This window comes from Pristiophorus japonicus, chromosome 7 (genome assembly GCF_044704955.1).
Source record: "Pristiophorus japonicus isolate sPriJap1 chromosome 7, sPriJap1.hap1, whole genome shotgun sequence".
Lineage (NCBI taxonomy): Eukaryota > Metazoa > Chordata > Chondrichthyes > Pristiophoridae > Pristiophorus > Pristiophorus japonicus.
This window is the reverse complement of record NC_091983.1, coordinates 110,006,468-110,032,105: the sequence shown is the minus strand read 5'-3', so window position 1 is coordinate 110,032,105 and position 25,638 is coordinate 110,006,468. Positions and strand designations below refer to the sequence as shown.

General features: G+C 47.1%; 1 protein-coding gene across 1 annotated transcript in view; it reads right to left on the bottom strand.

Moving 5' to 3' along the window:
• The window catches only part of LOC139266607 (adhesion G-protein coupled receptor F2-like), a 109,873-nt gene that overhangs the window by 55,088 nt on the left and 29,147 nt on the right, over nucleotides 1–25,638 (bottom strand). Inside the window, exons 7-8 of the mRNA XM_070884202.1 lie at nucleotides 17,619–17,743; nucleotides 13,120–13,292 (exon numbers count right to left, since the gene is read on the bottom strand). Of these exons, the coding sequence (XP_070740303.1) occupies nucleotides 13,120–13,292; nucleotides 17,619–17,743 (298 nt within the window). The remainder of the gene's footprint in view (nucleotides 1–13,119; nucleotides 13,293–17,618; nucleotides 17,744–25,638) is intronic.

The window sequence follows — 25,638 nt, the reverse complement described above, 5'->3', positions numbered from 1 at the left end:
AATGATTTTTTGGACTTTTAAAATGGATCTGAACCCTTTTAAAATGGAAAAGCACATGGGCTGCATTTCAAAATGGAGTTTGGACTTTTAAAGGACTGATTTTTGGTTTCTGTGAAATATAGCAAGAGCTGTCTGTCTTTTGTATTGCCATGGGACCAGTCTCAATGCTGACGTCATGAAAGGCAAAGGCCTTTTCATTTCGAACTTTGTGAGATTTGTGGAAAAACACTTTTTTTCCCATGGGGCCAGGATGTACGGATGGACAATGAGGTTTGCAGGCCAAAATTGGACTCTTTCAATGAAGGAGCAGTCAAGAACTCAACAAACAGTTAGCACTTCGAGAACTACTCATCTACAGAAATAGCCTACCATTGTTTTCATCAAGGTGACCAATCCACGACAGAGGCATCACCAGGAAGACCAACTAGCATCTCTGCGACCATGGTAACCAGGAATCGGCCAGCCAGTTTTGTGTATTATACGGGGTAGAAATATGCTGAACTTTGGGGATTCAGGGCTTACTTTTCTCTACCACCTGGAATGGGGTTCCCCTCATGGCAACGCGTCCGTCAACTCTCCAGGAACGCCCGAAGCGAGTGCTTCGCTGCACTGCCTGAATGTAGCTCTCTAGGCCTCATCTCATGCCAGATTACCGAGGCTAAGTTCAATGAGCAAGTCCAACAAGCAGCGAAAGCGGAAGGGCTGGAATGCCAGGTTAATGACAACAAGATCACCTACAGGTTAGCTAGGAGTAAGGGTTTTGAGGATTGTAGTCACGATCAGTGCGAGGAAAAGATCAGGAAGCTACAAAGGGCTTTGGCTGGGGTTAGAGGCATGGTGTGTTTAATGGTGCCAGGTGGATCCCAGTTAGACTGGGAAGAGGATAGTCCCCCAGCAGAAGTGCCGGTAGCAGTACAGGAAGAAGTAGCTCCACCAGTGGGCAGGGAGCAACCAGGACCCATGTGTCCATTGCGGCAGCGGAGGTATGGTCCACTGGCACCCAACGGTGACGAGGGCCCGCTCCAAAATGGCTACATGGCCACGGTCATGACTCCTCAGCTCCAAACGATGCTGGAGGGGCTGGACCCCACAGTCCATTTCGCTAAGGTAGAACAGATAGGGGGCTTAAACGAGTGTAATGATGCGGAAACACTAAGTTGCTTTTATTCTCCCTCGAAGAGACACTATACCAAAGCCTTCCTGCTGCCTCTAAGGCGGGACAAAGCACTATAGTGGGGCTCAAGGAGGAAATCCTATGAGCCATGGGCCATACACAGGGGAGTCCATTTTTCCGAGTTGAGAATACCCTGCAGCTGCCCAAAGAAGCACTGATTGAGTTTGCCGACAGGCTCTGGCCCGTCTATGCTAAGGCCATGGTGGGGAGGTCCGTATTCACTGGCTAAGGACTCTGGTTGCGAAAAGTCTCCCAGTATTCAAGCCAAGGCCAAAGCCTGGTTCGATGTCGAGGCCCTCACTAACACCGAGGCCGGGGTGCTTAGAAAGCTCACCATGGCTTTCAAGTCCCTGGGTGGGGAGGAGGAAAAACAACGGGGTAGGGTCAGTGAGATGAAGACCGGTAAGGGGGAAAGGAAGGAATGGGGTCAGGAAGGACCGCACACTAGCGAGTCAAAAGCTTGTTTTCAGTGTGGACAGATGGGGCATTGGAGGTGGGAGTGTCCAACCCAGAAAGGGGTACACGGCCGAGGAGGGCCTCCCGGGAAGAAGTACCCAAACACCGACACGAGGGAGACCAGCCAGCAGTCAGGATACGAGGTCCTAGTGGCTGCCCTCCGTACAATGATGGGTAAGGACACCGGTAGACTTGATACTGCAGTCAGCAAGGTTATACCGTGCGTTCCGGTGTATCCCCCGTCACCCTGACTAGAGCACGCTCAGCCTGTGTACCTGTGCCTGCTCATCTGTGATGAGTGGGGCAGGCCCTGTGTGCGAATGAGGCTGGAAACGGTCACGGGGAAGTACCTGGTGGACACCGGAGCCTCAAGCATGGTGATCTATTCCAAGGACTGGGCCCATTCACGCTGGTCCAATAAAGTCCCCTTCAGGTTAACGAAGTTCACCGGGGATGAACAGGTGTGAGCAAGGTCTACTCCCCTTACCATTAAGCTAGGTTCCCTCGCCACTAAATGGGTGTGCGTTCTCATGAAGTGGGATCAGCATGGGTGAGGAATCATTGGGTCCGACTTCATGTTGGCCTATAGGATCATTGTAGATTTTAGGAACCATTGCTTGTGGGGAGAGATGGGTTCCGATAAGGTGGATGAGGTAGTGGTGATACCCAGAGACAAGGGGGGAAGAGGGAGTGTCTGCAGCATGAAGCCCCGGGGTAGATACGACCTAGAGGTTTTGGTCAGTAACACCCCGCTCCAGTACCAGGCAGAGGTGTGGAGCAATTTAGATGTGTTCGCCACCCACAAGCACAACTGCAGACGGGTGGCTGGGGTAGAGGTTAGAGTAGACAGGGATCCCATGTCTAGGCCCCAAAAACTGTATAGTTTCCCCAGGGAAGCAGAGGCAGATTTGGAGATGGCACTGGGTCCCCTGTAAAGCAGGGTGTGTTGAGACCGATTGCCACCCATGTGAACTCTCCCCTTTAGCCGGTCCAGAAACTCGATGGGTCATGGAGAGCCATGGTGAACTATCAGGTCCTCAACATTATTATCCCAGCCTGCGCGCCCACAGTCACGGCTGTAGCGGACCTAATTGGAAACATTCCAGCCATCGCAACTGTTATATATGTAAACTTCTTTTTACTCTGTACAGCCACCAGAGGGCTCATCCCCTGGAGTCCAAAGGGATCCCGTAATCCCTTGGGAGCACAGGTATAAGGAGGCATCCTAGAATGGAGAGGCACTCTGGAGACCTGCAATAAAAGACTACAGTCACACTTTGAGCTCACAGTGTTCAGTCTGACTCTTTCTCAAAACACAACGACTGGCGACAAGATACAGACAGCAAAACCAAAAGATGCAGAGAACAGTGGGCATACTGGAAAAATTCTCGGAGGGAGATAATTGGGAAACTTTTGTGGAGCAACTCGACCAATACTTCGTGGCCAACGAGCTAGATGGGGAAGAGAGTGCTGACAAATGAAAGGCGATCCTCCTCACCGTCTGTGGGGCACCAACGTATGGCCTCATGAAGAATCTGCTCACTCCAGCGAAACCCACGGAGAAATCATACGACGATTTGTGCACAGTGGTCCGAGAGCATTTGAACCCGAAGGAAAGCGTTTTGATGGCGAGGTACTAGTTCGACACCTACAAAAGGTCTGAAGGCCAGGAAGTGGTGAGTTATGTCGCCGAACTAAGACGCCTTGCAGGACATTGCGAATTTGAAGGACATTTGGAGCACATGCTCAGAGACTTTTTCGTCCTTGGCATTGGTCAAGAAACCATATTTCACAAACTTTTGACTGTAGAGACCCCAACCTTGAGTAAGGCCATAGCGATAGCCCAGGCATTCATTGCCACCAGTGACAATACAAAGCAAATCTCTCAGCACACAAGTGCTGCTACAAGTACTGTGAACAAAGTGATGTTGTTTCCAAATCTTAACATACAAGGCAGGTCACACATACCTGCAGCTACACGTCCGTAGATGTCACAGAGTCCACCATCAATGGTGATGAATGCAAGGCCATTAACACAGTGTTGGCGCTGTGTAGGTGATCACCATTTCCATTCATGCCGATTCAAAGAGTACGTTTGCAAGGTCTATGGAACAATGGGACACCTCCAACGAGTGTGCAGGCGAGCTGCAAAGCCTGCTAAACCTGCAAACCACCACGTTGCCGAGGAGGACAGATCCACGGAGGATCACAACGAACCAGAGCCTCAGATCGAAGAGGCAGAGGTACATGGGGTGCACACATTCACCACGAATTGTCCCCTGATAATTCTGAATGCTGAACTAAATGGACTCCCGGTGTCAATGGAGCTGGACACGGGCGCAAGCCAGTCCATCATGGGCAAAAAGACTTTCAAAAGGTTGTGGTGCATCAAAGCCTCAAGGCCAGTCTTAACTCCAGTTCGCATGAAACTAAGAACTTACATGAAAGAACTGATTCCTGCAATCGGCAGTGCTACTGTAAAGGTCTCCTACGATCGAGCGGTGCACAAGCTACCACTCTGGGTGGTACCAGGTGATGGTCCCACGCTGCTCGGCAGGAGCTAGCTGGGAAAGATACGCTGGAATTGGGACGACATCCGAGCGCTATCGCTCGCTGATGAAACTTCATGTGCCCAGGTCTTAAACAAATTTCCTTCGCTGTTCGAACCAGGCATCGGGAAATTCCAAGGGGCAAAAGTGCAGATACGCCTAATTTCGGGGGCGTGACCCATCCATCACAAGGAGAGAGCAGCACCATACATGATGAGAGAAAGGGTAGAGATCAAGCTAGACCGGCTGCAAAAAGAGGGCATCATTTCCCCGATCAAGTTCAACGAGTGGGCTAGTCCTATCGTCCCAGTCCTCAAGGGAGATGGCACTGTCAGAATCTGTGGCGATTACAAAGTAACTATCAATCGTTTCTCCCTGCAGGACCAATACCCATTACCAAACGGCGACGAACTCTTTGCAACACTGGCGGGAGGAAAGACGTTCGCGAAGCTGGATCTGACTTCAGCCTACATGACACAGGAACTGGAGGAATCATCGAAGGCCCTCACCTGCATCAACACGCACAAAGGTCTTTTTGTTTATAACAGATGCCTGTTTGGAATCTGATCAGCGGCGGCGATATTCCAGAGAAACATGGCAAGTTTACTGAAGTCGGTCCCGCACACCGTGGTCTTCCAGGACAACATCTTGGTCACAGGTTGGAACACAGTCGAGCATCTGCAGAACCTGGAGGAGGTTCTTAGTCGACTCAACCGCGTGGGGCTCAGGTTAAAAGGCTCAAAGTGCGTTTTCCTGGCGCCTGAAGTTGAGTTCCTGGGAAGGAGGATTGTGGCAGACGGCATCAGGCCCACCAACGCGAAGACGGAGGCAATCGAGAACGCACCGAGGCCACAGAACGTGATGGAGCTGCGGTCGTTTCTGGGACACCTGAACTGCTTTGGTAACTTCTTACCGGGTCTTAGCACACTGTTAGAACCACTTCATGTCTTACTATGAAAAGGGTATGAATGGGTTTGGGGCAAAAGTCAAGAAAATGCCTTTGTAAAAGCGAGAAAATTGTTCTGCTCAAACAAATTGCTTGTGTTGTATGATCCATGTAAGTGTTTGGTACCAGCATATGATGTGTCGTCATATGGCGTCAGGTGTGTATTGCAACAAGCTAATGATTTCGGGAAACTGCAACCGGTTGCTTATGCATCCAGGAGTCTGTCTAAGGCTGAGAGAGCCTACAGCATGATTGAGAAAGAAGCATTAGCGTGTGTCTATGGGGTAAAGAAAATGCATCAATACATGTTTGGGCTAAAATTAGAATTGAAAACTGACCATAAGCCACTTATATCCCTGTGCTCCGAGAGTAAAGAGATAAATATCAACGCATCGGCCCGCATCCAGAGATGGGCGCTCACATTGTCCGCATACAACTACGCCATCCGCCACAGGCCAGGCACAGAAAACAACGCCGATGCTCTCAGTAGGCTGCCATTGCCCACCACGGGAGTGGAAATGCCGCAGCCCGCAGATCTAGCCATGGTTATGGAAACATTTGAGAGTGAGCAATCACCCGGCACTGCCCGGCAGATCAAAACCTGGACGAGCCAGGACCCCTTATTATCTCTAGTCAAAAGGTGTGTGCTTCACAGGAGCTGTCCAGTGTCCCAATGGAAATGCAGGAAGAGATAAAGCCGTTCCAGTGGCGCAAAGATGAAATGTCTATACAGGCAGACTGCCTTCTGTGGGGCAATCGAGTAGTGGTTCCCAAGAAGGGCAGAGAGACATTCATCAATGACCTCCACAGTACCCACCCAGGCATCGTAATGATGAAAGCGATAGCCAGATCCCATGTGTGGTGGCCCGGTATCGATGCAGACTTAGAGTCCTACGTTCACAGATGTAATACATGCTCGCAGTTAAGCAATGTACCCAGGGAGGCGCTGCTATGTTTATGGTCTTGGCCCTCCAAACCGTGGTCTATGCTACACATCGACTATGCAGGCCCGTTCTTGGGTAAAATGTTCCTTGTGGTTGTAGACGCGTACTCCAAGTGGATTGAATGTGAGATAATGTCGGCTAGCACGTCCGCTGCCACTACCGAAAGCCTGCAGGCCATGTTTGCCACACACGTCCTACCCGATGTCCTGGTGAGCGACAACAGGCCATGTTTTACCAGTGCTGAGTTCAAAGAATTCATGACTCATAACAGGATCAAACATGTCACATCTACCCCGTTTAAACCAGCGTCCAATGGTCAGGCAGAGAGAGCAATGCAAACCATCAAGCAAGGCGTGAAGTGGGTAACTGAAGGCTCACTGCAGACTCGCCTATCCCGAGTCCTGCTTAGCTACCACATGAGACCCCACTCACTCACTGGGATCCCACCTGCTGAACTGCTGATGAAAAGAGCACTTAAGACAAGGCTCTCATTAGTTCACCCTGATCTACATGAACAGGTAGACAGCAGGTGGCTTCAACAAAGTGCATACCATGATAGCGCAAATGTGTCATGCGAGATTGAAGTCAATGATCCTGTATTTGTATTAAATTATGGACAAGGTCCCAAGTGGTTTCTCGGCACTGTCGTAGCCAAAGAGGGGAGCAGGGTGTTTCAGGTCAATCTTTCAAATGGACTTATTCACCGGAAACATTTGGACCAAATCAAACTCAGATTCATGGACTATCCTGAGCAACCCACCTTGGACCCTACCTTTTTTGGTCCCCCAACATACACACCAGTGCCAACCCGCACCACCGTTGACCACGAAGCAGAACCCAGCATCCACAGCAGCCCAGCAAGGCCCAACACACCAGGCAGCCCAGCAAGGCCAGCTGCACAGCAGCCCAGTGAGGGCCCAACAAATGATTCAACAATACCAGCTTTCACACCGAGATGATCAACCAGGGCAAGAAGGGTCCCAGATCAACTCACATTGTATATAGTTACACTATTGACTTTTGAGGGGGGGGGGGGGGGGGGAGTGTTGTTATATATGTAAACTTGTATTTACTCTGTTCAGCCACCAGAGGGCTCATCCGCTGGAGTCCCAAGGGATCCCATAATCCCTTGGAAGCACAGGTATTTAAGAAGGCTTCATAGGTTGGAGAGGCACTCTGGAGACCTGCAATAAAAGACTAAGGTCACACTTTACTTTGAGCTCACAGTGTTCAGTCTGAATCTTTCTCCATACACAACAGCTACCATGTTCTCGGTGCTGGATATTTCAAATGGTTTCTGGTCGATTCTCCTTCAACGGGAAGACCAGTATAAGTTCGCCTTTACATTTAAGGGCCAACAGTATACTTGGACGTATCTTCGCCAGGGGTTTCATAACAGCCATTCCATATTCCACCAGCGTGTGGATAATGCTCTGAAGAATTTTGGCCAGCCCCAACAGATCGTTCAGTATGTGGACGACATTCTCCTGTTCTCTCGTGATAGAGAGGAGCATGGGCCACTGCTAAGCGACCTGCTGAAGTTACTCGGGGATGCAGGTTTCAAAGTTAACCCAAAGGCGGCTCAGGTCGGTCAGAAGGAAATAACATTTCTTGAGCTGACTGTCCGAGAGGGTGAAAGGGCGATCAATGATGCCCGACGAAAAGCAGTACAGGAGCTCCCAGCCCCCAACACGGTATCAGGAGTGAGATCTTTTCTGGAGCTCACAGAATATTGCCGGAATTTCATCGAGGGATATGCAGCCACTGCAGCACCTTTACTTCGGCTCCTTCTCAAGGGAGTTGAATGGGAGTGGGATTCTAACTGCCAGGCTGCATTCACCCAGCTGAAAAGGGACCTCCAAATGGCACATGCATTGGGTGCGATTAACCAGGTGGAAGAGTTCTCTCTCGAGGTGGCAGCCTGCAGATGAATACGTGGCTTGAGCAGTGGTGCAGCAGGGAGGGATTCAAATTCCTGGGGCATTGGAACCGGTTCTGGGGGAGGTGGGACCAGTACAAACCGGACGGTCTGCACCTGGGCAGGACCGGAACCAATGTCCTAGGGGGAGTGTTTGCCAGTGCTGTTGGGGAGGAGTTAAACTAATATGGCAGGGGGATGGAAACCAATGCAGGGAGACAGAGAGAAACAAAAAGGAGACAAAAGCAAAGGACAGAAAGGAGATGAGTAAAAGTGGAGGGCAGAGAAACCCAAGGCAAAGAACAAAAAGGGTCACTGTACAGCAAAATTCTAAAAGGACAAAGGGTGTTAAAAAAACAAGCCTGAAGGCTTTGTGTCTTAATGCAAGGAGTATCCGTAATAAGGTGGATGAATTAACTGTGCAAATAGATGTTAACAAATATGATGTGATTGGGATTACAGAGACGTGGCTCCAGGATGATCAGGGCTAGGAAATCAACATCCAGGGGTATTCAACATTCAGGAAGGATAGAATAAAAGGAAAAGGAGGTGGGGTAGCATTGCTGGTTAAGGAGGAGATTAATGCAATAGTTAGGAAGGACATTAGCTTGGATGATGTGGAATCTATATGGGTAGACCTGCAGAACACCAAAGGGCAAAAAAAGTTAGTGGGAGTTGTGTACAGACCTCCAAACAGTAGTAGTGATGTTGGGGAGGGCATCAAACAGGAAATTAGGGGTGCATGCAATAAAGGTGCAGCAGTTATGATGGGTGACTTTAATATGCACATAGATTGGGCTAACCAAACTGGAAGCAATACGGTGGAGGAGGATTTCCTGGAGTGCATAAGGGATGGTTTTCTAGACCAATATGTCGAGGAACCAACTAGGGGGGAGGCCATCTTAGACTGGGTGTTGTGTAATGAGAGAGGATTAATTAGCAATCTCGTTGTACGAGGCCCCTTGGGGAAAAGTGACCATAATATGGTGGAATTCTACATTACGATGGAGAATGAACCAGTTAATTCAGAGACCATGGTCCAGAACTTAAAGAAGGCTAACTTTGAAGGTATGAGGCGTGAATTAGCTAGGATAGATTGGCGAATGATACTTAAGGGGTTGACTGTGGATGGGCAATGGCAGACATTTAGAGACCGCATGGATGAACTCCAACAATTGTACATTCCTGTCTGGCGTAAAAATAAAAAAGGGAAGGTGGCTCAACCGTGGCTATCAAGGGAAATCAGGGATAGTATTAAAGCCAAGGAAGTGGCATACAAATTGGCCAGAAATAGCAGCGAACCCGGGGACTGGGAGAAATTTAGAACTCAGCAGAGGAGGACAAAGGGTTTGATTAGGGCAGAGAAAATGGAGTACGAGAAGAAGCTTGCAGGGAACATTAAGACGGATTGCAAAAGTTTCTATAGATATGTAAAGAGAAAAAGGTTAGTAAAGACAAACGTAGGTCCCCTGCAGTCAGAATCAGGGGAAGTCATAACGGGGAACAAAGAAATGGCGGACGAATTGAACAAGTACTTTGGTTCGGTATTCACTAAGGAGGACACAAACAACCTTCCGGATATAAAAGGGGTCAGAGGGTCTAGTAAGGAGGAGGAACTGAGGGAAATCCTTATTAGTTGGGAAATTGTGTTGGGGAAATTGATGGGATTGAAGGCCGATAAATCCCCAGGGCCTGATGGACTGCATCCCAGAGTACTTAAGGAGGTGGCCTTGGAAATAGCAGATGCATTGACAATCATTTTCCAACATTCCATTGACTCTGGATCAGTTCCTATCGAGTGGAGGGTAGCCAATGTAACCCCACTTTTTAAAAAAGGAGGGAGAGAGAAAATAGGGAATTATAGACCGGTCAGCCTGACATCGGTAGTGGGTAAAATGATGGAATCAATTATTAAGGATGTCATAGCAGCGCATTTGGAAAGAGGTGACATGATAGGTCCAAGTCAGCATGGATTTGTGGAAGGGAAATCATGCTTGACAAATCTTCTGGAATTTTTTGAGGATGTTTCCAGTAGAGTGGACAAGGGAGAACCAGTTGATGTGGTATATTTGGATTTTCAGAAGGCTTTCGACAAGGTCCCACACAAGAGATTAATGTGCAAATTTAAAGCACATGGGATTGGGGGTAGTGTGCTGACATGGATTGAGAACTGGTTGTCAGACAGGAAGCAAAGAGTAGGAGTAAATGGGGACTTTTCAGAATGGCAGGCAGTGACTAGTGGGGTACCGCAAGGTTCTGTGCTGGGGCCCCAGCTATTTACACTGTACATTAATGATTTAGACGAGGTGATTAAATGTAGTATCTCCAAATTTGCGGATGACACTAAGTTGGGTGGCAGTGTGAGCTGCGAGGAGGATGCTATGAGGCTGCAGAGCGACTTGGATAGGTTAGGTGAGTGGGCAAATGCATGGCAGATGAAGTATAATGTGGATAAATGTGAGGTTATCCACTTTGGTGGTAAAAACAGAGAGACAGACTATTATCTGAATTAGGAAAAGGGGAGGTGCAACGAGACCTGGGTGTCATGATACATCAGTCATTGAAGGTTGGCATGCAGGTACAGCAGGCGGTTAAGAAAGAAAATTGCATGTTGGCCTTCATAGTGAGGGGATTTGAGTACAGGGGCAGGGAGGTGTTACTACAGTTGTACAGGACCTTGGTGAGGCCACACCTGGAGTATTGTGTACAGTTTTGGTCTCCTAACCTGAGGAAGGACATTCTTGCTATTGAGGGAGTGCAGCGAAGGTTCACCAGACTGATTCCCGGGATGGCGGGACTGACCTATCAAGAAAGACTGGATCAACTGGGCTTGCATTCACTGAAGAATGAGAGGGGACCTCATAGAAACGTTTAAAATTCTGATGGGTTTAGACAGGTTAGATGCAGGAAGAATGTTCCCAATGTTGGGGAAGTCCAGAACCAGGGGTCACAGTTTAAGGATAAGGGGTAAGCCATTTAGGACCGAGATGAGGAGAAACTTCTTCACCCAGAGAGTGGTGAACCTGTGGAATTCTCTACCACAGAAAGTTGTTGAGGCCTTGTCTCAATATATTCAAAATGGAGTTAGATGAAGTCCTTACTACTAGGGGGATCAAGGGGTATGGCGAGAAAGCAGGAATGGGGTACTGAAGTTGCATGTTCAGCCATGAACTCATTGAATGGCGGTGCAGGCTAGAAGGGCCGAATGGCCTACTCCTGCACCTATTTTCTATGTTTCTATGTCTATGTTTCTATGCAGGGACAGCTTGAGCTCAGTGTTGTTCCAGGAGCGACACGGCGAGCTGAGACCCGTGGTGTATTCCACCAGGGTGCTCACAGATGTGGAGAGAGGATATTCTAATTGCAAAAGGCACCTTTTAGCCATTGATAGGGCTGTGAAGCGCTCACAGCTCTTCATGGGATCCTCCCCACTAGTCCTCCTAACGCATCACACGCCAACCCAGATGCTCTTCAATGGGTGGATTAAGGATGGGACAGTTAGCAGTGCCCGCATTGCTCGTTGGACCTTACTGCTCTCGCAGCTTAATCTCAGAGTGCAGGGGTTGACTGAACCAAAACTTGCAAGAAACATATTGTATCCCGGGACGGCGCACACATGCACAGTGGAAGGAGTATGGGACGTGAAGGAGGGACTCAGGGCTGGGATACACCCGACGGGCCCGGACATCTACGTGGATGGTTCCAGTACCATGTCCAATGGGGAGTAGCTCACAGGTTGCAGGATTTATGACCCGACTGCTCAGATAGAAAAGGTCATAAAACTCCCCAGCACCATGAGCGCTCAGCACACCGAACTGGAGGCTGTGGCCTACGTGGTGACTCACCCCGAAGAGATCCCCCCTCCATATTCCATTTGCTCGGATTCAATGTTCACGTGCAATTCTGGCCACAGCATGGTTGCTCCATAAAATCTTAAAGGCCACTAAGAATAGAGGGGATTATTACATCCATAAGGTAAAGGCTCATTCAAAGACAGAACCCTGTGGGGAGGGGAACCAGAAGGCAGCCGAATTTGCAAAGAAGGGAGCTAGAGAGGGAATCCTGTGGTATCCAGGGAAAGCCTGGGACAGGGGAGGCACACCAGGGATCGCTCTAACCCTGTACCTTAAACAGGCACAGGCACAGGACCCCATTCTCAAGGCCATCCTACTAGGTAGGGAGAAGGGGGAGGTAATAGAAGGTCCCTTTGGCGCTGCTGACATCAAAATTAAGGACGGGATGATGTTTAAGGGGGACCGGTGGGTGGTCCTAGTGCAACATCGGGAGAACATCGGGGCGGGTCTCAATTGTTTATTAGCACATTGGAATGTTATCTTATCTCTCTTGTCTTGACCAGATGGAATTTTTCCATTGTCAATTTAGACCCCTTGCCCTGAATATCTGCCCCCCTGATGGGACCTCCTGTAATTATTCATTCTGAAATGTTATTTCCTTTACACACCCTTAAAAAAGTGACCATTACAAATGTCTATGTTCGAGGTCCATTCCTAACCCTGTAATTATAACAGAGCTCGATAGCCCCAATAACCAACCCGAGCAGAAGGCCGCCAGGTCAGCACATTCTAACAAGATGAGGTCACCCTAGAGAAGGCCTGAAACAGCCTTAAGACACTGGTCTGTCAATCCAAGGTATTACTGATAAGGTAACCAATCGTGGGAGATTGTACTGGGGAAGTACAGGGGTTTTTGAACTTTGTATAAAAGATGTAAGAATTTACTGTTCGCAGAGCATTTCCACTCACAGGCGGCTGTGTTGAGAAATTGCTCCCGGACCGTTCGTGATTAAAGATCATTGAACCTTGCCTTCCGTCTCTGTCTATTAATTTTGAGGGTTGCTACACGGATTGGGATGAGTGTCAACCCCTTATATCAGGGGGTCCGCTCGTGGAAAGAGAAGCCTTTCCGTTATCCCCCTACAATTGTCTATGTGAACTCTGTCATTTTGGTATCTTCCGTTCCAACAAACATGTATAAATTGGGATCATTAGCAGCATTGTTTTCAACCAGCTAACAGCTGTGCTAAAATAATGCAGTGAAGAATTTGGTGCGAACACGTTGTACATTTGAACAAGGACAATGCTTACTGTAGTTTCTATTCTTACAATTCGTACCTGAAGAATATCGTTGATTGCAGCTGATATACAGAAATTTAATATTTCACCATACTTTCCATTATTTTCACATTTTTTCTTCATGACCCCTTCGTTCCCATCGCAGGGGATTTCTGCGATGGTATTAAAATTTGTTACACCATAAACTGAATCATAGCATGGTATTTCAGTACCTGTTAAAGAAAGCAACATTCATACATCTTTTAAAAAGCTGTGCAATCTGGTACTTACTGTTCCTATAAAATTATATTTTGTTCCATTCTCACTTGTTTTGAACATACTTGATTATTGCCATGTCAATATATGCCACAGCATGAAATAAATGTTTAAAAGTGTAATAGAGATTAACTATCGTCTGCTAACTACATCTCCATCTATGAGCATTATGCAAACATCAATTCATTAGGAACTGGAATGTGTCAGTTTATTAAAAAAAATGAAATGAATGAAAGGAAAAAAAAAATGGGAACAATTTTGAAGAGATCAATTCCATCAGACCAGAGGCGGGTGGAAGGAGTCAGCCTTTCACCTGACTGAAGCAGTCGGGGACCATTTTTATGGTCGGTTGTCATTTAAATATAATCGCTGAGCTGCTCGCACACTTAAAGTAGCTACACCGATCGGGGGCAGGAAATCCGGCGGCTCCTCTGTGGAGCCAAGCTGCTGCAGGTAAGAAAAAGGGATGGGGGGGGTGGGGGGGTGGGCTGGTGGGGGAACAATTCCATTATAGGCCCTGGAGGGTCAGTCATTTGAGGGAGGGATCAATGTTTGTGGGGCCACAAGGAGCATTAATGTCCCTAATGACCACGTAAAATTTGTTCAAAATCTTTCTCTTAGATTTTTGGAGCAGCCTGCAGTGATCCCTTTAAGGACTGCTGGTTAGGTCACTCTCATCATAGGCAGTCCCTTGAAATCAAGAAAGATTTATTGAACAGTCCAATACGGGAATTACAGTCTCTGTCACAGGTAGGACAGACAGTCGTTGAAGGAAAGGGTGGGTGGGGAGTCTGGTTTGCCGCACGCTCCTTCCACTGCCTGCGCTTGTTTTCTGCATGCTCGCGGCGACGAGACTCGAGATGCTCAGCGCCCTCCCGGATGCACTTCCTCCACTTAGGGCGGTCTTTGGCCAGGGACTCCCAGGTGTCAGTGGGAAAGTTGCACTTTATCAAGGAGGCTTTGAAGATGTCCTTGAAACGTTTCCTCTGCCCACCTGGGGCTTGCTTGCCGTGTCGGAGTTCCAAATAGAACGCTTGCTGTGGGAGTCTCATGTCAGGCATGTGGACGATGTGGCCTGCCCAACGGAGCTGGTCGAATGGTCAGTGCTTCGACGCTGGGGATGTTGGCCTGATCGAGAACACTGACATTGGTGGGTCTGTCCTCCCAAGGGATTTGCAGGATCTTGTGGAGGCATGGCTGATGGTATTTCTCCAACAATTTGAGGTGTCTACTGTATATGGTCAACATCTCTGAGCTATACAGGAGGGCGGGTTTCACTACAGCCCTGTAGACCATAAGCTTGGTGCCAGACTTGAGGGCCTGATCTTCGAACACTCAATGGGATTAAACAAAGTCAACATGGATTTATGAAAGGAAAATCATGTTTGACATACCTACTGGAGTTTTTTGAGGATGTAACTGATAGAATAGATAAGGGAGAACCAGTGGATGTAGAGTATTTGGATTTTCAGAAGGCCTTTGATAAAGTTGCACATAAGAGGTTAGTGTGCAAAATAAAAGCACATAGGATTGGGGGTAATGTATTGGCATGGATTGAAAATTGGTTAAATGACAGGAAACAGAGAGTAGGAATAAACGGGTCTTTTTCAGGGTGGCGGGCAGTGACTAGTGGGGTACCACAGGGATCAGCGCTTAGGCCCCAGCTATTCACAATATATATCAATGATTTGGATGAGGGAACCAAATGTAATATTTCCAAGTTTGCTGATGACACAGAACTAGGTGGGATTGTGAGTTGTGAGGAGGATGCAAAGACGCTGCAAGGTGATTTAGATAGGTTGAGTGAATGGGCAAACACATGGCAGATGCAGTATAATGTGGATAAATGTGAAATTATCCACGTTGGTAGGAAAAACATAAGGACAAAGTATTATTTAAATGGTGATGGCTTGGGAAGTGTCGATGTACAGAGGGACCTGGGTGTCCTTGTACACCAGTCACTGAAAGCAAAATGCTGGTGCAGCAAGCAGTTAGGAAGACAAATGGTATGTTGGCCTTCATTGCAAGAGGATTTGAGTACAGGAGCAAGGATGTCTTACTACAGTTATACAGGGCCTTGGTGAGACCACACCTGGAGTATTGTGTGCAGTTTTGGTCTCCTTACCTAAGAAAGGATATACTTGTCACAGAGGGAGTGCAGTGAAGGTTCACTAGACTGATTCCTGAGATGGCAGGACTGTCGTACGAGGAGAGATTGGGTCAACTAGGCCTGTATTCACTAGAGTTTAGAAGAATGAGAGGGGAGCTCTGAAACGTATAAAATTCTGACTGGGTTTCCCCTGGCTTGGAAGTATAGAACAAGGGGTCACAGTCTCAGGATACGGGGTAGGAAATTTAGGACCGAGATGAGGAGAAATATTTTCACTCAGAGGGTGGTGAACCTGTGGAATTCTCTACCACTGTAGGCTGTGGAGGCCAAGTTACTGAATATATTTAAGAGGGAGATAGATAGATTTCAGGTTTTTTGTTGGACCTCGGCCTTAAGGTCACTCTAGGGCAAGCATCAATGGGCGGAGCGTGCGTGGTATATGCTCTACCTAATGGTACTGCAAGACTGCACTAGATGGAGGCAGGAGGTCATGTGATGAAATCTTCAGGAATATGTCCGACCAAAGTTGACAAACCTCAGTTAAAATCAGGATTTCACTTTCTAGCTAATATGTACATCATTATAGCTATTTATATAATCAAGGAGATAAATGAGAGAAAGGGTTCGACTGTAATGGCCTTTTGAAAACCTACAATATGGCTCTTGCCACCTGTCATTACAAGTTGTATTCTGCTGAATGCTGCACTTCACTGCCAAGTGACAATTCAAGTTGAATGATTCTGCTTTCTATATTTCAAAATCTTGCATCTAATACCATAGTTTGATTTTTAGAAAGGTAATCATAAAGCCTATATTCGAATTGGCGATAACTTTCATATCTTGTCATGCAGTATGTAGCAATCTAGGCATTAAGGCTACCATGGAAACTACTAATCCCAGTTCAAAAATTCTGATGTAGCCATAGAGTCGCAAAACGTATGTTATGCTGGAGGACTAAAAGCACCAACTGAACCAATTATTAGGGGAAGGGATTGTATCCAATTAAAGTGAGTCTCAAAAAAGAGGAAATTGGTTAGACAGCAATTGTGTCAGATCTGTTCCCTCGCAACACCGCCTTGGGATTTACAGGTTGGGACTGGGTCTTAACTGCAGTAGGTGCAGGCCTAGCCCTCTCGCCTCATCTTCCATTACAGAATATCATAGTCTGAGCTATAAAAGGGTAATCATGGAATATGGGTATAGGGCAGGAAAGTGGAGGTGATGTAAAAGATCAGTCTGATCTTATTGAATGGCGGAGCAGGCGTGAGGGGCTGTATAGTCTACTCGTGCTCCTATTTCTTATGTTCTTATGTTCAACCTGTCAGGAATTTCACACCTGCTTGTCTGGCAGTATGTGGTAGTCTAGGCAGTAAGGCTACATGAGAAACAATGCTGATGACGAACATTGCATCTGTATGCCTCTCAGGCCTGCAGCTATGCTCCCATTTCCATCCCTAACTGACGTTACCACAGAAAGCATGGTCAGAGGCGGACTTGTGCCAGATGGGTACTGGGGCCAGGCAAATTTAAGCAGACCTCTTGCTCAGCAGTTATAGCACACATCGGATACACTGCACCTGACTTCCACCTAACTGAGAACCTAAGAGGAAAATCAGTCCTCACAACAAAAACGTTCAGAACCAGAGCATCAACAACTCCAACTGCGCTGCCTTTGGGCAAGGACACAATAGCAGTCATGCATATTATAGCCACTGGACCCTCCTGACACTGAAGTTGAACCCAGGTCCAGGTATGGAAAGTGATACCAATTATTGACTAAGCAGCAATTTTGAGATCCAGATCATCCAAGAGTGCTTATTCCAAAGTGTCCAAAACCTGAAAGGTTATGCAAGTCTGGTTTAATTTCTTCTTTGTATTAAAGTTTACATTTCTCAACCATCGCTGCTCCCAGAATTCCTGGAGACTAATAAGAGTCCTGATTGCTTAGATGTTCAAGTGTGAGATAAGCACATGTCCTTCCACTAGTGGCTCAGACTATGCAATGAATGTAATTACCATTAATAATTGCTTAAAGTGCTTTAACATCCAACAATGCAAATATAGAAACCCTATTTAGTTAGGCAATAAATATTCTAGTTCTACCATAAACTACACATTTATAACTTCGAACTTTCTCTATCAAAAGTAATTTATTATTCAAAAGATTACTTACTGTCAATGAACTCAGGTGCGTATCGAAAGAGATTGTCTTTCACAGTTTTGCTGCTGTCTTCGATTTCTGCACTAGTTAAAGCTTTTTTAGAGGTTACATCATAGACCACATTAATACTCCCATTGCTAAATTAATAAAGACAAAAAAGGAGGTTATTGCAGCCATTTTTTTAAAGTAATTCAAACTAAGAACCTATTGAAGATGCAGCTGAATTGGAATTTCTACCTGTATCGTGTACAGTTTGGAGTAGCTAGGGTTAAAATAGAAGCTACTTTCTCTTCAATAAGCTTCAAAATGTAAAATTTGAGACTCACCAAACTGAACTTTCTACCGAAGTTTCAGTGGCTCCTTAGGGTAACTCCAGTGGCTCATTCGCCGCTAGGAGCTAAATTAAAAAGTAGGATCTCAAAAGTAGTAATCTCAGGATTGCTACCAATGCCACATGCTAGTCAGAGTAGGAATCGCAGGATAGCTCAATGAATACGTGGCTTGAGGAGTGGTGCAGAAGGGAGGGATTCAAATTCCTGCGACATTGGAAGCGGTTCTGGGGGAGGTGGGACCAGTACAAACTGGACGGTCTGCACCTGGGCAGGATCGGAAGCAGTGTCCTCAGGGGAGTGTTTGCTACTGCTGTTGGGGGAGGGGTTAAACTAATATGGCAGGGGGATGGGAACCTATGCAAGGAGACAGAGGGAAGTAGAATGGGGGCAGAAGCAAAAGATAGAAAGAAGAAAAGTAAAAGTGGAGGGCAGAGAAGCCCAAGGCAAAAAGCAAAAAGGGCCACATTACAGCAAAATTCTAAAGGGGCAAAGGGAGTTAAAAAGACAAGCCTGAAGGCTCTGTGCCTCAATGCGAGGAGTATTCGCAATAAGGTGGACGAATTAACTGTGCAGATAGCAGTTAATGGAAATGATGTTATTGGCATCACGGAGACATGGCTCCAGGGTGACCAAGGCTGGGAACTCAACATTCAGGGGTATTCAACATTTAGAAAGGATAGACAGAAAGGAAAAGGAGGTGGGGTGGCATTGCTGGTTAAAGAGGAAATTAATGCAATGGTAAGGAAGGACATTAGCTTGGATGATGTGGAATCTGTATGGGTGGAGCTACGGAATACCAAAGGGCAGAAAATGCTCGTGGGCATTGTGCACAGACCACCAAGTAGTGAGGTTGGGGACAGCATCAAACAAGAACTTAGGGATGCGTACAATAAAGGTACAGCAGTTATCATGGGCGACTTTAATCTACATATTGATTGGGCTAACCAAACTGGTAGCAATGTGGTGGAGGAGGATTTCCTGGAGTGCATTAGGGATGGTTTTCTAGACCAATATGTCGAGGAGCCAAGTAGCGGGCTGGCCATCCTAGACTGGGTGATGTGTAATGAGAAAGGACTAATTAACAATCTTGTTGTGCGAGGCCCCTTGGAGAAGAGTGACCATAATATGGTAGAATTCTTTATTAAGATGGAGAGTGACACAGTTAATTCAGAGACGAGGGTCCTGAACTTAAGGGAAGGTAACTTCGATGGTATGAGACATGAATTGGCTAAAATAGACTGGCAAGTGATACTTAAAGGGTTGACGGTGGATAGGCAATGGCAAACATTTAAAGATCACATGGATGAACTTCAACAATTGTGCATCCCTGTCCGGCGTAAAAATAAAACGGGTAAGGTGGCTCAACCGTGGCTAACAAGGGAAATTAAGGATAGTGTTAAATCCAAGGAAGAGGCATATAAATTGGCCAGATAAAGCAGCAAACCTGAGGACTGGGAGAATTTTATAATACAGCAGAGGAGGACAAAGGGTTTAATTAGGAGGGGGAAAATAGAGTATGAGAGTAAGCTTGCAGAGAACATAAAAACTGACTGCAAAAGCTTCTATAGATATGTGAGGAGAAAAAGGTTAGTGAAGACAAACGTAGGTCCCTTACAGTCAGATTCAGGTGAATTTATAATGGGGAACAAAGAAATGGCAGACCAGTTAACAAATACTTTGGTTCTGTCTTCATGAAGGAAGACACAAATAACCTTCCGGAAATACTAAGGGACCGAGGGTCTGGTGAGAAGGAGGAACTGAAAGAAATCCTTATTAGGCGGGAAATTGTGTTAGGGAAATTGATGGGATTGAAGGCCGATAAATCCCCGGGGCCTGATATTCTGCATCCCAGAGTACTTAAGGAAGTAGTCCTAGAAATAGTGGATGCATTGGTGATCATTTTCCAACAGTCTATCGACTCTGGATCGGTTCCTATGGACTGGAGGGTAGCTAATGTAACACCACTTTTTAAGGAGGGAGAGAGAAAGAAGGCGGGTAATTATAGACCGGTTAGCCTGACATCAGTAATGGGGAAAATGTTGGAATCAAGTATTAAAGATGAAATAGCAGCACATTTGGAAAGCTGTGACAGGATCAGTCCAAGTCAGCTTGGATTTATGAAAAGGAAATTTTGCTTGACAAATCTTCTAGAAATTTTTGAGGATGTAACTAGTAGAGTGGACAAGGGAGAACCGGTGGATGAGGTGTATTTGGACTTTCAAAAGGCTTTTGACAAGGTCCCACACAAGAGATTGGTATGCAAAATTAAAGCACATGGTATTGGGGGTAATGTACTGACATGGATAGAGAGCTGGTTGGCAGACAGGAAGCAGAGAGTCGGGATAAACGGGTCCTTTTCAGAATGGCAGGCAATGACTCGTGGGGTGCCGCAGGGTTCAGTGCTGGGACCCAGCTATTTACAATATACATTAATGATTTGGATGAGGGAATTGACTGTAATTTCTCCAAGTTTGCAGATGACACTAAGCTGGGTGGCGGTGTGAACTATGAGGAAGACGCTAAAAGGCTGCAGGGTGACATGGACAGGTTAAGTGAGTGGACAAACGAGTGGCAGATGCAGTATAATGTGGATAAATGTGAGGTTATCCACTTTGGTGGCAAAAACAGGAAGGCAGAATATTATCTGAATGGCGGCAGATTAGGAAAAGGGGAGGTGCAACGAGACCTGGGTGTCATGGTACATTGAAAGTTGGCATGCAGGTGTAGCAAGGGGTGAAGAAGGCAAATGGTATGTTGGCCTTCATAGCTAGGGGATTTGAGTATAGGAGCAAGGAGGTCTTACTGCAGTTGTACAGGGCCTTGGTGAGGCCTCACCTGGAATATTGTGTTCAGTTTTGCTCTCCTAATCTGAAGAAGGACGTTCTTGCTATTGAGGGAGTGCAGCGAAGGTTCAGCAGACTGATTCCCGGAATGGCAGGACTGACATATGAGGAGAGACTGGATCGACTGGGCCTGTATTCACTGGAGTTTAAAAGAATGAGAGGGGATCTCATAGAAACATATAAAATTCTGACGGGACTGAACAGGTTAGATGCAGGAAGAATGTTCCCGATGTTGGGGAAGTCCAGAACCAGGGGACACAGTCTAAGGATAAGGGGTAAGCCATTTAGGACTGAGATGAGGAGAAACTTCTTCACTCAGAGAGTTGTTAACCTATGGAATTCCCTACCGCAGAGAGTTGTTGATGCCAGTTCATTGGTTATATTCAAGAGGGAGTTAAATATGGCCCTTACGACTAAAGGGATCAAGGGGTATGGAGACAAAGCAGGAAAGGGGTACTGAGGTGAATGATCAGCCATAATCTTATTGAATGATGGTGCAGGCTCAAAGGGCCGAATGGCCTACTCTTGCACCTATTTTCTATGTTTCTATGTTTCCAGAATTCTTTGACAGAAGCGACGGGGATGACACAGATATAGACTGTGATCGTAATAATATAAAGGGCAGAGAAGGGGAAGAATTTCTGAAGTGTGTTCAGGAGAATATCTTGATCATTATGTTTCCGGCCCGACGAGGGAGGAGACATTGTTGGATCTGGTTCTGGGGAATGAGGTAGGTCGAGTGGAGCAAGTGTCAGTCGGTGAACATTTTAGGGACAGTGAGCATTGTATCATAAGGTTCAGATTAGTAATGGAAAAGGACAGGCAGCAATCTAGAGTAAAAGGGGCCAAAATTGCCCTGCGCTGAGTTTGTGGTGCATCATTTAAATAAAGTGAAAACTTAGCACCGGCCGAGATGGGCGGGAGAAAGTTTGTAAATTCAGCACTTTGTTTCCCAAATCAGACAGCTGTGTTGTTGGAGCGCTAAATGGCCTCTGCGTGGAGTTGGAGGGGCACTGGAAGGGCGCTGGAGGAAATGTGCAGCCAATTTCAGGTGAGATCCATTCACTTAATGAGCTACCTGGTCATTGGGCTTCTTAAAGAAGTTGCCTTGCTGCTTGTTCTGCTGATTCTCTTCTTCACAGTGAGGGCCGTCATGGTAGCTGGGAGAGGCAGCACAAGACGCCAGCCGTTTCTCAGATGCTGAATTGGAGTCACTGGTGGTGTCGGTGGAGGACAGGAGGCACATCCCCTTCCCTCCAGCTGGGAGGGCCACTCCACAGCTTCTCACAGCTCTCTAGGCAGAGGTGGCTGCCGAGGTGTCGGGAACCTTCGTTGTTGGCGGCACACCCACACAGTGTCACGAGAATTTCTGTGATCTCACTCGTCTGGTCAAAGTGAGTACATGTTCCTCCAAATCTTACCTAGGAACCTGTGAGCCTCTGTCTGTTCCCACAACTCTTACAGGGCAGCCTCTGTGCAGACTCAGCAAAGCAGCATTTAACTCAGGGTGTGCCTACTCACAGTTATTGACTCATTTGATGCTTTATTTAGAATCACAGCAATTAAAAACTGCCCAAGCATTTATTCCACTTACATAACTGCGCTGTTACTCACCAAGCTTCCTTTCTTTTACCGGCCAAGATGGCACATAACAGGCTGCAGTAGCAACAAACATGGGGAGGAGCCGGAACTGCAGCAGCTCACAGGCCTGGAGGAACGAATACTTCGCCTTATGGGCCCGCAGGTTGCTATCCCCGTGGTAGTGGGGACCGGCGAGCCCACTGAGGCCAACATTGGTAAGTGAAAGTCTTCCTCTTGTCATGTATGTACTTTTGCGATCACTAGCCTCTAGTTGGCATCACTGTTGGAGGCCATTGGTCTGCACGCACGTGTGTGCAGCCTAAGTATAAAAGGCCAGCCATTTTGTATATTAGTCACTTTGGGCCTTAATAAAGCAGAGCCAAGGTCATATCACTTGGAGTTAAAACAGTACTCAGTCTAACAGTTATTGCATACACAACATTTGGCGACGTGGCAACAAGAACCTTTGCATGCAAAAATGAGCACAATTGGATTGTTGGAGCGATTCGTGGAAGGAGACGATTGGGCTGACTTTATGAGCCATTTCTTCGTGGCTAACAAAATGGAGGAGGTCGGTGACGCAGATCAGCGTCGAGCGGGACTGCAGGGCTGTGTTGGCAGACATGCTGTGGGACTTCTTTGTAATTGGCATCAACCACGAGGTGATCCTGTGTAAACTACTGGCGGTGGAGACGTTGGACTTGAACAGGGCCATCACGATCACTCAGTCATGCATGATGACGGATAGAAGCCTAAAGCAGATATCAGTGAAAAATCGAAACTCGGAGGTACTGTAAATATGATTGATTCGGCGTTCGGCAGAGCGGCACATGGTAAGGTCTACCCTACTGCATACAAGACACCTGTGGCTGCCCAAAGTCCACCAGCGGGAATGCATCCAATTCTCCGTGTTGGCGTTGTGGAGGAAATGATCGTCATCAGCAGTGCCGATTTAAGCAATATAGTTGCAAAGGCTGTCTGAGATTGGGGCATCTCCAGTACAAGTGTCCGTAGATGAGCAAGCGTGCTGCAACACACTACGTGGAGGATGATGGTCAGACTAGCGTGGACCCGGATACGCAATCTGAGATACCTGAGGAGGAAGTGTATGGACTGTACTCGTTTCTAACTAAGAGCAAACCGATAATGATCAATGTGAAATTTAACGGGGTGCCGTGTTGTTAGGCCCAAGAAAGGGAGAGAGAAATTTGTACGAGAGCTACATAGCACACATCCCAGCATTGTAATGATGAAAGCCAACGCCATGTATGGTGGCCGGGAATTGACTCTGATCTGGAATCATGTGTGCATCAGTGCAACACTTGCTTGCAGCTCAGCAAAGCACCAGCAGAATCGCCGCTGAGTCTGTGGTCGTGGCCATCTAAACCATGGTCCAGGATCCACATAGACTTTGCAGGTCCCATCCTGGGGCAGATGTTTTTAGTTGTGGTGGATGCATATTCGAAGTGGATAGAGTGTATAATCATGTCATCCAGAATATCCACAGCTACCATTGAGAATCTCAGTGTCAAACATGTATGGTCAGCACCGATCAAACTTGCATCCAATGGGCAAGCAGAACGTGCTGTCCAAATCATAAAGCAGAGTATGAAGCAAGTAACCCAAGGGTCACTGCAGACCTGCCTATCATGCATACTGCTGAGTTACAGGACAAGATCACACACGCTTACCGGGGTTTTTCCTGCTGAACTAATGATGAAAAGAGGTCTTAAGAGCAAGCTTGAATAATCATGTTGAATATAGAAGACAATGTCAGCAAGGGTATCACGATCGTGCAGCTGTGTCACACGATATTTCTGTAAATGTATGTTCTGAATTATGGTCAGGGTCCCAAGTGGATCGCTGGTACTGTCATGGCCAAGGAGGGCAACAGAGTATTTATTGTCAAGCTCAAAAATGGGCAAACATGCAGGAAACATATGGATCAGACAAAGCTACAGCACACAGACGAACTGGAACAGTCGGAGGAAGAGACAATTAAAGACCAACCAACCTATCGCCAGTCATCAGAGGACTCAGTGGTCATCAGTGAATTGGGACTTTCAATCACTGACATGTCCAATGAAAATGGACTTTCAATCCCTGACATGGCCATTCCACTCCCATCAGGCCAGCCATCCAGCCACTAGTCACAATAGACTCTGAACACTCACCCAAGACTGGAGTTGAACTGAGACGGTCAACCCGGGAGCGTAAAACACCGGACCGTCTCAATTTTTAAAAGACTGTGTTAATATCTCATAGGTGGGTATTGTCATGTATGTACTTTTGGGATCACTAGCCACTAGATGGCGTCACTGTTGGAGGCCATTGGTCTGCAGCCCAAGTATAAAAGGCCAGCCAATTTGTATATTAGTCACTTTGGGCCTTAATAAAGCAGAGCCAGGGTCATACCTCATGGAGTTAAACAGTACTCAGTCTAACAGTTATTGCATACACACATCTCATCCCACCTTCCATTTAAACAGAAGGCCTTATCATTTAGCTGCTCCACATTCTGACCACCTTTCTTCCTGCATGCCTACCCCTTTCTCTCACCTTAAAGTGACTCTTATGCCATTTATGTTTTTGGACAATGCTCCAGCCGCGGCCCAGCCTGTGTCTGAGCCCCTCCCCCCAACCTGGTCTACAGGGAGAAGAAATGAGGGAGGAGGAGGGAGGGCAGGAGGGATAGGAGGACGATGCAAACACCACGTCACTGCTTCTCACACTCGCACGCGCCAGTTCAGACACAGTGGCGCGACTATCGTTTACATTTTGTTGCTGCCGCCTGCTCTCTACCTGATCATGCAGGTTGGGGTGAACCAGCGAGAGTCTGGTTTCAAGTGTCCTTTTTATGAGCAGCTCAGCCAGGGGCACCCCTGTGAGCAAGTGGGGTCTCGTGCAGTAGCTGAGCAGTACTCGGGACAGGCGGGTTTGGAGTGAACCTTCTGTGACTCGTTTGAGGCTCTGTTTGATGGTTTGTGTTGCCCGCTCTGCCTGCCCATTCAAGGCTGGTTTAAACAGGGCCGAGGTGACATGTTTGATCCCATTGTGGGTCATGAATTCTTTAAATACGGCACTGGTGAAACTTGGCCCGTTGTCACTGACCAGTATGTCAGGCAGGCCGTGGGTGGCAAACATGGCCCTCAGGCTTTCAATGGTGGCGGTGGCGGTGCTTCCCAACATTATTTCACATTCAATCCATTTTGAAAAAGCATCCACCACCACCAGGAACATTTTACCGAGAAACGGGCCCACATAGTCGACATGGAT